Source organism: Scomber japonicus, chromosome 12 (genome assembly GCF_027409825.1).
Source record: "Scomber japonicus isolate fScoJap1 chromosome 12, fScoJap1.pri, whole genome shotgun sequence".
In the NCBI taxonomy this organism is placed as follows: Eukaryota; Metazoa; Chordata; class Actinopteri; order Scombriformes; family Scombridae; genus Scomber; species Scomber japonicus.
In genome coordinates, this window is record NC_070589.1 from 32,659,476 (window position 1) to 32,672,593 (window position 13,118).

The following is a 13,118-nucleotide window of genomic DNA, read 5'->3' on the forward strand; positions in this document are numbered from 1 at the left end:
GTATGTAGTATAGAAGTATGTAGTATGTAGTATAAAAGTATGTAGTATGTAGTATAGAAGTTTGTAGTATGTAGTATAGAAGTATGTAGTATGTAGTATAGAAGTATGTAGTATAGAAGTATGAAGTATAGAAGTATGTAGTATAGAAGTATGTAGTATGTAGTATAGATAGTAAAGAAGTATGTAGTATAGAAGTATGTAGTATAGAAGTATGTAGTATGTAGTATGTAGTATAGAAGTATAGAAGTGTGTAGTATGTAGTATAGAAGTATGTAGTATGTAGTATAGAAGTATGTAGTATAGAAGTATGTAGTATGTAGTATGTAGTATAGAAGTATGTAGTATGAAGTATGTAGTATGTACTATAGAAGTATGTAGTATAGAAGTATGTAGTATAGAAGTATGTAGTATGTAGTATAGAAGTATGGAGTATAGAAGTATGAAGTATGTAGTATGTAGTATAGAAGTAAGTAGTATGTAGTATAGAAGTATGTAGTATATAGTAGTATGTAGTATGTAGTATAGAAGTATGTAGTATGTAGTATAGAAGTATGTAGTATAGAAGTATGTAGTATAGTAGTATGTAGTATAGAAGTATGTAGTATAGAAGTATGTAGTATGTAGTATGTAGTATGCGGTTTCAAACACAGCCCTTTTCTTACCGAATTGGTTCCCAGGACTTGCAGGTCTGGTTCTCGGGACTCCAGCAGCTTGGCCACCATGTGCAGGAAACTCTCCACGAAGGGTTTGATGCTCTGAGAGTGACACGCCATCAGCAGCTGGTCCAGAGCCTCCATGGCGATCACCACGTAGCTGAGAACGAGTCAAACACACCCAGGATGTCAATGATTGAGTAGTAAAATGATTTGGTATTTATCTTCGTCACATTTCAGCTGTTTAATTTCTTTAAAGACTGTGTAAAGTGAATTCAGACATTTTCTTCTAAACACATTAAATAGGTCATAAATGTATTTCTAAACAAGGTGTAAAAAGCATTTCAACCATTTAGATTTGAATTGTGGAGCTAGGCTTCACAAACTGTGTTTCAACATTTCTGTGTTCAGGATTTAGTGATTAGCATAAACCCGCCCCTGCTGCTGTAGAGGTAGAAATACATTCAGCACACACTACTACTACTACAGTCTACAGTTAGCCAGTTAGCTGAGTTAGCCGCCGAGCTAGTAGCCGGGTTAGCTGCCGAGCTAGCAGCTGAGTTAGCCGCCGAGCTAGCAGCTGAGCTAGCCCCTGAGTTAGCCACCGAGCTAGCAGCAGAAAGCTCTCAGACGTAGTGTCCATGTTTCTGGTAGAGGTGGTGACTTTGATTGACAGGTGACACTTGGTAGGGGGCGGGGCTTCAGCGGACTCGGCGGCCACGCCCACAGCGTTTGGTAGCAGAGAAAGAGGCTGATTTTTACACAACTTTGAAGCCTAATTTCATATATTTGGCGATTTTTTTAATCATTCAAATTTGGCAGGGTGGTTAACAACACACTTGTCTGTGGTATGTCAAACTCAGAACACATATTTATTCTTACTTTACACGGACTTTAATATAAAAATAAAGATTACAGCTGATCACTGAACAGCAACAAGCAGGAGAGGGAAAATAGTGACGTATTTTGTTTTACTTGATTTGTGGTTAGTTAATTTTCATGTAAGATTTCAAATGACTCCTTAATTTATTATTTATAGTACTCAGGAACAAATGTGCTGATATCATTATGTTGTAAATGACAGATTATGTCATTTAGGAGGGAGGAAGGAAGGACGGAAGAAAGGGAGCAAGAAAGAAGGAAGGGAGGAAGAAAGAAGGGAGGAAGGAAGGACGGAGGTAGGAAGAAGGAAGGAAAGAAGGAAGGGAGGACGGAAAGGAAGGAAAGGAGGAAGGAAAGGAAGGAAGGAAGGAAGGAAGGACAGAGGAAGGAAGGAAGGAAGGAAGGAAGGGAGGAAGGAAAGAAGGACAGAGGAAGGAAGGACAGAGGAAGGAAGGAAGGAAGGAAGGAAGGGAGGAAGGAAAGAAGGACAGAGGAAGGAAGGAAGGGAGGAAGGGAGGAAAGGAGGAAGGGAGGAAGGGAGGAAGGGAGGAAAGGAGGAAGGGAGGAAGGGAGGAAGGAAGGAAGATTGATAATATAATATCATGCTTTGGGGTTAGAGTGACGTAAGAAGCGTTTCAGGCCAAACGGACGATTACAGATGGATGTGAGAGTGAGATGATGAGCGGGGGGTGGAGGGGGGGGGGGTAAATGGGTGGAGTGGGGGGGGGGTAAAAATCAGAGCCAATTAAAGACATTTTCTGACATTTTAATGACTGTATTGTTCTTGGTGCTGACAGTCAGTGTAATTAGCAGATAGCACTGACTAGCTGAGGGACATGTGAACGTGTGAATGGACGCTCATTTAAATTCATTCTGATGAGTTTCAGGATTTAAATGAGTCCTAACTGTCCTAACTTCCTTCCTCCTTTCCTTCTTTCTTCTTCGCTTCCTTCTTTCTTGCACCCTTCCTTCCTCCTTTCCTTCCTCCCTTCTTTGCTTCCTTCTTCCTCCGTTACTTACTCCTTTCCTTCCTCCCTACCTCCTACCTTCCCTCCTTCCTTTCCTTCCTTCTTCTTCCTTTCCTTCCTCCCTTCCTCCATTCCTTCCTCCTTTCCTTCCTTCTTCCTCCCTCCCTACCTTCTTTCCTCCGTCCTTCCCTCCTTCCTTCCTCCTTTCTTTCCTTCCTTCTTCCTCCCTTTCTTCCTCCTATCCTTCTTTCTTCCTCCCTCCCTTCCTTCCTTCTTTCCTCCATCCTTCCTCCCTTTGTTCTTTCCTTCCCTCCTTCCTTCCTTCTTTCCTCCTTTACTTCCTTCCTCCCTCCCTCCTTTGCTTCCCTCCTTTCCTTCCTTCTTCCTAACCTTCCTCCTTACCTCCCACCTTCCTTCTTTCCTCCATCCTTCCTTCCTTCTTGCTCCCTTTCTTCTTTCCTCCCTTCCCTCCTCCTTTCCTTCCTTCTTCCTTCCTTCCTTGACTCGAGGACAAGGAGAAGTTATTTTATGTGATGTCTTTAGGAGTTTATAGATGATTAATTTTAATGGATCACTGCAAAGAGAAAGCTTGTGTTGGTTTTTAGTAGTTTAACTGAATTACAGCGCTGCAGCTCCTCATGTGTGACACCGTGTGACGAGGTGCAGAAAAATGTCTGAGTAAAAAGGTGAAAGGTCAGTCACCCGTAGCGATGTCGCACCACGTCTCTGCTCAGCCTCTCAGCCAGATACGCTCCGATCCGGTCCAGCTTCTCTGGAGCTGACACGGCGTAGAAGGTCAGCTTCTCCATGTCCGACTTACTCAGGCCATCCTGCACAAACACACAAAACACACACACAGAGTACACACTCACTGATATGAAATGAAACAAATCTGTTATGAGTCCATTACTGCACCCATAATATTATATGTGGGTGAGGAAGGAAGGAAGGGAGGAAGATGGAAGGAAGGGAGGAAGAAGGAAAGGAGGAAGAAGGAAGGGAGGAAGATGGAAGGAAGGGAGGAAGAAGGAAAGGAGGAAGAAGGAAGGGAGGAAGATGGAAAGAAGGGAGGAAGAAGGAAAGGAGGAAATGAAAGGAGGGAGGGAGGAAGGAAAGGAGGAAGAATGAAGGAAAGGTGGGAGAGAGGAAGGACGGAAGGAAGGAGGAAATGAAAGGAGGGAGGGAGGAAGGAAATGAGGAAGAATGAAGGAAAGGAAGGAGGAAGGAAGGAGGGAAGGAAAGAAAGGAGGGAGGGAAGGAAGGAAGGAAGGAGGGAAAGAAAGAAAGAAGGAAGGAATAAGGAAGGAAAGGAAGGAGGGAGAAAACAGAGAAGGAGGAAAGAAGGACACACAAAACACACACATAGTACACACTCACTGATATGAAATGAAACAAATCTGTTATGAGTCCATTACTGCACCCATAGTCAGTTAAATAAGAAGAAGATTTTAACATGAAAGCTAATGTAGACTGTTGCTGAGAGTCTGTGGGTCTTGAGTTGAGTATCAGGATGCAATCAGGCTCAGTGTGACCGTCTGCTCTGCTAATGATAGAATGACACATTATCGCTTTGTGCAATGATTTGATTTGCTGAGTCGAAATATTGAAAGATCCCCATCCATGTAAGAAGATTAAAGTGATGTAAAACAAGGAAGGAGGAAGGGAAGGAAGGAAGGAAGGAAGGCAGGAAGGAAGGAGGGAGGGAAGGAAAGAAAGAAGGAAGGAAGGAAGAAGGAAGGAAGGAATAAGGAAGGAGAGGAAGGAGGGGGGAAAGAGAGAAGGAGGGAAGGAAAGAAAGAAGGACAGAAAAAAGGAAGGAAGGAAGGAGGGAAGGAAAGAAAGAAGGACATAAGGAAGGAAAGAAGGACAGAAGGAAGGAATAAGGAAGGAAAGGAAAGAATAAGGATGGAAAGAAGGAAGGAGGCAGGAAAGAAGGACAGAAGAGGGGAAGGAAAGAAAGAAGGACAGAAGGAAGGAAGGAAGGAAGGAAGGAAGGAAGGAAGGGAAGAAGGAACAGGAAGGTTAACTCAAACTTTTTGAAGTGATTTCTGTCAGTTTCAACTTCAATAAACCTTTTTTAAAAGAAGAGGAAAAAAAAGTCATTGAGAAACTTTTTATTCTGAGTTGAAAGTCGAGTAATGTTTCGTCTCACATTAAATCAAAGTTAATTAAATTCTGTCCCGAGAACGCCGCTGACGTTTGGTAAACTGTAACGGAGACGTTAAATGGCCTGTGAATGTTTCTGATTCACTTTGATGACAAACGACTGAACAGATCACTGCTCAGAGATATCACAGAGAGAGAGAGACATCATCATGAGACACAAACAGTCCTGGGAGGAAAGAAGGAAGGAATAAGGAAGAAAAGGAGGGAGGGAGGGAGGAGGGAAGGAAGGAGGGAAGGGAGGAAGGATGATGACTGAACAGATCACTGCTCAGAGAGAAACATCACATCATGAGACACAAACAGTCCGTACTTCAGTAAAAAGGAAGGAAAAAAACAAGGAGGGAGGAAAGAAGGAAGGAATAAGGAAGGAAGGAGGGAAGGACAGAAGAGAGAAGGAGGAAAGAAGGACAGAAGAAAGGAAGGAGGGAAGGAAAGAAAGAAGGACAAAAGGAAGGAAAGAAGGACAGAAGGAGGGAAAGAAGGACAGAAGAAAGGAAGGAGGGAAGGAAAGAAAGAAGGACAGAAGGAAGGAAAGAAGGACAGAAGGAAGGAAGGAAGGACGGAGGGAAGGAAAGAAAGAAGGACAGAAGGAAGGAAGGAGGGAAGGGATCCTTCTCTCCTCCCTTCCTTCTTTCCTTCCTTCGTCCTTCCTTCCTTCCTTTCCTTCCTTCCATCTATTCTCCCTCCCTCCTTCTCTCCTTCCTTCCTTCTTTCCTTCCTCCATCCCCCTTTCTTCTTCTTCTTCCTTCCTTCCTTCCTTCCTTCCTTCCAATGAGTGTCGTATAAAGAGTAAAATAAAAGCAGAGTGTCTCCTGAGTGTTTCCAGCTCCTCAGGCTCTCAGCGAGTCATAATTAATTTGACAAGGTTTCGACCGTTGGAGCATTTTTCGATTTCCCCGCTGCACCTGTTAGCTTCCAGTAAAAACCCCCTGGAGAAGATAGGGTGAGGAAAAAAAGAGAAGAGGAACATTCGCTCTCTTGTGTACGAGACAAACAACATAAACGATTTGAGGTTTTAATTAACGGAGGTCGAGTAATCAAGCCGGTGATAATAACGGGTCCTGGTGCGGTTATCAAACACTGTGTCACGTTAAACAGCCGAGCGGCTCCGCGGCTGGTCGGCCAATTATTGCTGTGTAGCGGCTAGGAAGCTCCCTGGTGGAGGAGGTGGAGGAGGTGGAGGAGGAGGAGGTGGAAGAGGAGGAGGAAGAGGAGGAGGAGGAGGAGGAGGAAGAGGTGTCACCGGGCGCTAATACACTGCTAACAGGCCTGGATGCTGTCCTTCCTTCCTTCCTTCCTTCCTTTCCTTCCTTCTTTCCTTCCTCCATCCCCCTTTCTTCCTTCTCTCTTTCTTTCCTCCCTTCCTTCTTTCCTCCCTTCCTCTTTCCCTTTTTCCCTCCCTCCCTCCTTCCTTCCTTTCTTTCCTCCCTTCGTCCTTCTCTCTGAAATGAAGCCAACCAGGAAGTAACTTAGAGCTGCATTCTATCAAAAGGCCACCAGGGGGCGACCGTCTCTATACAAGTCAATGGAGAATTCACCAACTTCTCACTTGATTTCTAACCTCAGTAAACGTTTTCAAAATGTGTTTATGGTCTCAATCGCTAGTTTAAAGCCTTCTTCAATGCAGTATGATGTTCATTTGGGACATTTTGGCCTCCCTGATTTTATATGTGATGATAAAGCAGGGTATGCATTAGGGCGTGGCTACGTCCTGATTGACAGGTTGATTGACCAATGTCCTCGAGATCCAGCCCTCGCAACCATAGCAACCTCCCCGCTCCGCCCATGGCCATATAAGTAGAATCTGTGTTTTTATTTTTCCCAGCATGCACCTGAAATTTTCAAGATGGCGCTGCCTAGATTAGAAACTATTGGCTTCCGAGCAGCAGTCCACAAACCAATGGGTGACGTCACGGATGTTACGTCCATTTCTTTTATACAGTCTATGACTCGTACATATAAATAACAAGATGAAAACACAGAAGAAGAAAGAGGAAGAGTTGGCAGCTGTGTGCAAAAGTGCAAAAACACATTTTTGTTGAGTTACATCAGCCTATATATCCATGGTTGTCCTGGATCTATACAGTATAGGTGCAGGACTTTTTACTCTGCAGAGGAACTGCTTGGGATTCAGAGGGCTACATCATTATCACTACATCTGTAGTCGTTACTCACTTTAGGATCTTCAGGGAAGATATTATCCACCAGGCGTTTGTACCTCGGCCTCAGCGGCCCACAGCAGCCGCAAACTCCTGCAAGAAACAACAGAAACAACACGAAGAAGAAGAGAATTAACAACCAGCATCTATCATGAAAGATACAGGCTCAGATATAAGAAGAAGAAGAAGAAGCATAAAACAGTATTATTCTTATTTCCCTCCTCGCTCTAGACTCTAGACTTCTTTATGGATTAGAGAGCTGCAGCTGTGATAGGTCGTCTCCTATTGACCGATGTGAATTAGTATGACCAGCAGCCGCCTCGTGAGTCAATAAGAAGTGATGAGTCATGAGAGTCGAGGCTCTGCGGCTCTGCGGCGTGCGGCGAATAAGATACGGAGTCACAGAGGGAAGGATTACCGAGGCGGACCGGTCAACCGTCAACAGGAAACAGCAGCACAGAGCGTCTGACTGCGGCTTTGTGTTCACTGACATTTAAATAAGAGTTGAGCTTTTGTGAAAATCTAACCGAGGGCTCTGAACTACAATAGTTCAGCGTTTCCAGGTCAGTATGCAATCACATGATTCAAGTGTTCACTGATAGAAGAGGCAGCTGAGACACTAGAGACACAAAATGTTAAAATAAGACTCATATATGAAGCTTGAGTTTGTACTGTTTAACCCTCCTGATGTCCTCAGGTCAAGGAAGGACAAGAGGGAGGAAGGAAGGAAGGAAGGAAGGAAGGGAGGGAGGGAGGGAGGGAGGGAGGGAGGAAGGAAGGGAGGAAGGAAAGAAGTAAGGAGAGAAGGAAGGAAATGAGTAAGGAGGGAGGGAGGGAAAGAGGGAGGGAGGGAGGAAGGAAAAGAGGAAGGAAGTGAGGAAGGAAGGAAGGGAGTAAGGAAAGAAGTAAGGAGAGAAGGAAGGAAATGAGTAGGGAGGGAGGGAGGGAGGGAGGGAGGAGAAGAGGGAGGGAGGGAGGAAAAGAGGAAGGGAGGAAGGGAGGGAGGGAGGGAGGGAGGGAGGAAGGAAGAAAGGAAGGGAGGAAAGAAGGAAGGAAAGGAGTAAAGAGGGAGGGAGGGAGGAAAAGAGGAAAGAAGGAAGGAAAGTAGATAGATAGATAGACTTTATTGATCCCAAGCTGGGAAATTTAGAGAGAGAGAGGAGAGAGAGGAAGGATAGGAGAGAGAGGAAGGAGAGGAGAGAGAGGAAGGAGAGGAGAGAGAGGAAGGATAGGAGAGAGGAAGGAGAGGAAGGATAGGAGAGAGAGGAAGGAGAGAGGATGGAAGGAGAGGAGAGAGCCAGATTACCTACTGGAATATCTTTGCATGATTTTCCAGTTAAAACTCCTTATTCATCTTCTACTGGTCCTTCATGCTGCTCCTCAGTTCAGCCTCTGTCGATTAACAGGCCATTTTAGCTCCTGTCTCTTTTAGGCCCCCCTTAGCAACCACCTTAGCAACCAAAGCTTCTACATACTGTAATCTGAAACAACTTTTGCTATAATGAAACAAACAAACAAACTGCCATTTGTGTTTATATTCAAACAACCTGACACAATCTTTTAAATTTTGTTGTTTGCATCATTTAAATTTTCCAACTGTTAACATTTGTTCTCCTCAGTCCCTTAAAACCAGGCGGGGAGCTCCGGTCCTCTGAAATGAGGCCAACCAGGAAGTAACTTAGAGCTGCATTCTATCAAAAGGCCACCAGGGGGCGACCGTCTCTATACAAGTCAATGGAGAATTCACCAACTTCTCACTTGATTTCTAACCTCAGTAAACGTTTTCAAAATGTGTTTATGGACTCAATCGCTAGTTTAAAGCCTTCTTCAATGCAGTATGATGTTCATTTGGGACATTTTGGCCTCCCTGATTTTATATGTGACGATAAAGCAGGGTATGCATTAGGGCGTGGCTACGTCCTGATTGACGTCAATGATGTCATTTCAAATTATATAAAACAAAAAAAAAGATAGGCCTTAGGTTTAAAAGGTTAAAGCTGAAATATGATACAGGTGTTCAGATAAGAACATAATGTACATTCACACCAAATAAAAACCCTGAAACATGCCTCTGTGTGTGTGTGTGTGTGTGTGTGTGTGTGTGTGTGTGTGTGTGTGTGTGTGTGTGTGTGTGTGTGTTTTCTCAGGTAGGTGGACATTACTTCCCGATCAATGATCACGGCCGTCACACAGCAGTGAAATGTTTTAGTGTGAAGCAGCAGCAGTAGCGGACCGCGGCTGAAAGGTCACAGCAGCATTCAGACATTCTGACACACGATCAATGAGAAAAGCCATTTAGCACCAAACTTCATCCAGTTCAACACAAACTAAGATTCATACCCGAACAAAGAAATGCAAAAAAAAAACACTGAACAGGCAGAAATGAGACTAGTTTCAAGAAATGTTCATAATTCAAAAACTGTTAAGTGATAAATGGATCAATAAATATCACAATATCAAACTATTAATATGTCCAAATGGCTTTAACCCTCCTGTTGTCCTAGAGTCAACGAAGGAAGGGAGGAAGGAGGAAGAAGGAAGGAAGGAGAGAGGGAGAGAGGGAAGGAAAGGAAAGGAAGGAGGGAGGCAGGAGGGAAGGAAGGGAGGAAGGAGGGAGGGAGGAAGAAGAAGGAAGGAAGGAGGGAAGGAAAGAAGGAAGGAAGGAAGGAAGGAAGGAAAGAAGAGAGGGAGGAAGAAAAGAAGGAAAGGAGGGAGGAGGGAAGGAAGGAAGGAAGGAAGAAGGGAGAAAAGGGAGAAAGGTAGGAGGGAGGGAAGAAAGAAGGCAGGAGAGAGGGAAGGAGGGAATGAAGGGAGGAAGAGGGACGGAGGGAATGAAGGGAGGAAAGGAAGGACGGGAGGAAGGTAGGAAGGACAGAAGAAGGGAGGGAGGAAAGGAAGGAGAGAAGGAAGAAAGAAGGACATGAGAAAGGAAGGAAGGAGGGAGGGAAGGAAGGAAGAAGGAACGGAAGAAGAAGGAAGAGACGGAAAGAGAAGGAGGGAGGAAGGAAGGAAGGAGGGAAGAAGGAGGAGGAGGGAAGGGAGGGAGGAGGATGAAGGAGGGAGGGAGAAGGAAGGAAGGAGGAAGGAAGAAGGAGTGGAGAGGAGAGGAGGAGGAGGAAGGAAGGAAGGTAGGAAGGAGAAGGAAGGAAGGAGGGAAGGAAGGAGGAAGTGGAGGAAGGGAGGAAGGAAGGTTGGAAGTGTGATGGAGGAAATGTATTCATTGACTAACTGGAGCTTTAACCTACACACTCATGCATCATCATTACCTGTGAAAGCCACTCTTACTTCCTCAGACTGAGACTTAGAAAGAAATGAACTGTAGAGAGAATCAGTGGACTTCATTTCCCATGAGCCTCTCTGCTCAGCTCTCAGACAGTTTACAAGGCTCCTGGGATTCCCCTTCGCCTTATATTAAAACCATGCAGGCGACACTGAGTCACCTTAACACCTCCACAGTTTGACGGTATGCCCCCTTTTTCCCGAGCCTGGAGATTAATCACCTTCATTAAGGCTCTTATCAACGGGCCGTCGCTACGACAACCGTTCCACAGCGTTCATTATGGTTCCTGCAATTACACATTAGAGCACCGAGCGGCAGGGGAGCAGCTGAGTGACCAGCTGAGTTTAACCCTCCTGTTGTCCTCCAGTCAAGGAAGGAAGGGAGGAAGAAGGACGGGACGGGAGGGAGGGAGGAAGGAAGGAAAGGAGGGAGGAAAGAAAGGGAAGGAGGAAGGAGGAAGGAAGAAGGGAGGAAGGAAGGAAGGCAGAAGGGGGGTTGGAGGAAGGAAAGATGGAAGGGAGGAAAGAAGAGAAAGAGTGAGGAAGGACACACACACATGAAGGAAGGGAGGAAGGAAGGAAGGAAGAAAGGAGGAGGAAGGACAGAAGGAAGGCAGGTAGGGAGGGAAGGGAGTGTCAGCCAGGAAGTCAGACTGTAGATCGGAGTGTAGATCGGAGTGTTATCCAGGAAGTCAGATAGGTCCTCGTCCTCGTTGCGTTCATGTAAACCGACACCAAGGGGATCGGCTTCACCCTCACTGCTGCTGCTGCTCAGATTTCAATCACTTCCTCTTTCCTTCATCCCGTCAGACACACGACAGCAAACACAACAACCTGGACTGACCCTGAGTTTAAACATCCTGGTGTCCTCGAAGGAAAGAAGGGAGGAAGAAGGAAGGAAGGGAGGGAGGAAGGAAGGGAGGAAGGGAGGGAGGAAAGGAGGAAGGATGGAAGGAAGAAGGAAGGAAGGATGGAAGGGAGGAAGAAGGAAAGGAAGGAAGGGAAGGAAGGAAAGTCCTTTCCTGCCATCCCTTCCTTCCCCCTTTCCTCTTTCCTTTCTACCTCCCTCCTTCCTTCCTTTCCTTCCTCCTTCCCTCTTTCCTTTCTACCTCCTTCCTTCCTTTCTCCCTCCCTCCATCCTTCTTTCCTTCCTTCCGTCCTCCTACCTTCCTTCTTTCCTCCGTCCTTCTTTCCTTCCTTCCTCCCTCCCTTCCCCTTTTCCTTTTTCCCTCCTTCCTTCCTTTCTCCCTCCCTCCCTTCCATCCTTCTCCCTCCCTCCCTCCCTTCCTTCCTTTCCTTCCTTCCTTCCTTCCTTCCTTTCCTTCCTTCCTTGACAACAGGAGGGTTTAAGTTTAAACATATCAGTGTTTCTTTCCTTAGCGAGGACATTCAGAAACTGTTCAGCTGGACAAACTTTTCCTTTACCAGTTCTTCGTGTGTTCAGCACTTCCTGTTTGTTGTAACAGCTGATGAAGTCTCTGTGTTCAGACTTCCTGTTTGTTGTAACAGCTGATGAAGTCTCTGTGTTCAGACTTCCTGTTTGTTGTAACAGCTGATGAAGTCTCTGTGTTCAGACTTCCTGTTTGTTGTAACAGCTGATGAAGTCTCTGTGTTTAGACTTCCTGTTTGTTGTAACAGCTGATGAAGTCTCTGTGTTTAGACTTCCTGTTTGTTGTAACAGCTGATGAAGTCTCTGTGTTTAGACTTCCTGTTTGTTGTAACAGCTGATGAAGTCTCTATGTTCAGACTTCCTGTTTGTTGTAACAGCTGATGAAGTCTCTGTGTTCAGACTTCCTGTTTGTTGTAACAGCTGATGAAGTCTCTATGTTCAGACTTCCTGTTTGTTGTAACAGCTGATGAAGTCTCTGTGTTCAGACTTCCTGTTTGTTGTAACAGCTGATGAAGTCTCTGTGTTCAGACTTCCTGTTTGTTGTAACAGCTGATGAAGTCTCTGTGTTCAGACTTCCTGTTTGTTGTAACAGCTGATGAAGTCTCTGTGTTCAGACTTCCTGTTTGTTGTAACAGCTGATGAAGTCTCTATGTTCAGACTTCCTGTTTGTTGTAACAGCTGATGAAGTCTCTGTGTTCAGACTTCCTGTTTGTTGTAACAGCTGATGAAGTCTCTATGTTCAGACTTCCTGTTTGTTGTAACAGCTGATGAAGTCTCTGTGTTCAGACTTCCTGTTTGTTGTAACAGCTGATGAAGTCTCTGTGTTCAGACTTCCTGTTTGTTGTAACAGCTGATGAAGTCTCTATGTTCAGACTTCCTGTTTGTTGTAACAGCTGATGAAGTCTCTGTGTTCAGACTTCCTGTTTGTTGTAACAGCTGATGAAGTCTCTGTGTTCAGACTTCCTGTTTGTTGTAACAGCTGATGAAGTCTCTGTGTTCAGACTTCCTGTTTGTTGTAACAGCTGATGAAGTCTCTGTGTTCAGACTTCCTGTTTGTTGTAACAGCTGATGAAGTCTCTGTGTTCAGACTTCCTGTTTGTTGTAACAGCTGATTACGGGACCGAGCCTCCTCTAAACTTAGCAGCTATCGATCAGCTGGTGACGTCATACAGGCCGATCTTACACTCTTACACTCCATCTACTCTGCAGTGTGGTAGGACTGTGGTACAGGCTTTAATATGAAGGAGGGAAGGGGAGGAAGGAAAGAGGGAAGGGAGGAAGGAAAGGAAGGAAGGAGGGAAGGAAGGGAGGAAAGAGAGAGGAAGGAAAGAAAGACAGAAGTCAAATTGACCCGTCTGTTTTGACTGTTCTTTCTTTCCTCCCTCCCTCCCTCCTTCCTTCCTTCCTTCCTTCTTTTATCCATCCTTCCCTTCCTTCCCTCCTACCTTCCTTCCTTCCTACCTTCCTTCTTTCCTTCTTTCGTCAGTCCTTCCCTCCTTCCTCCCTCCCTCCCTCCCTCCCTTCTTTTGTCCATCCTTCCTTCTTTCCCTCCTACCTTCCTTCCTCCTCCCTTCCTCCTTCCCTCGTTCCTTCCTTCCTTCCTCTCTCCCTTCCTTCCCTC

At 45.3% G+C, this 13,118-nt stretch overlaps 1 protein-coding gene across 1 annotated transcript in view; it reads right to left on the reverse strand.

Annotated features, from left to right (window-relative positions):
• efr3a (EFR3 homolog A (S. cerevisiae)) overlaps positions 1–6,922 on the reverse strand; it is a 60,574-nt gene extending 53,652 nt beyond the window's left edge. The window contains exons 1-3 of the mRNA XM_053329563.1: positions 6,845–6,922; positions 3,206–3,333; positions 663–813 (exon numbers count right to left, since the gene is read on the reverse strand). Of these exons, the coding sequence (XP_053185538.1) occupies positions 663–813; positions 3,206–3,312 (258 nt within the window). The 5' untranslated portion in view covers positions 3,313–3,333; positions 6,845–6,922. The remainder of the gene's footprint in view (positions 1–662; positions 814–3,205; positions 3,334–6,844) is intronic.
• Between the last annotated feature and the right edge of the window lie 6,196 nt (positions 6,923–13,118).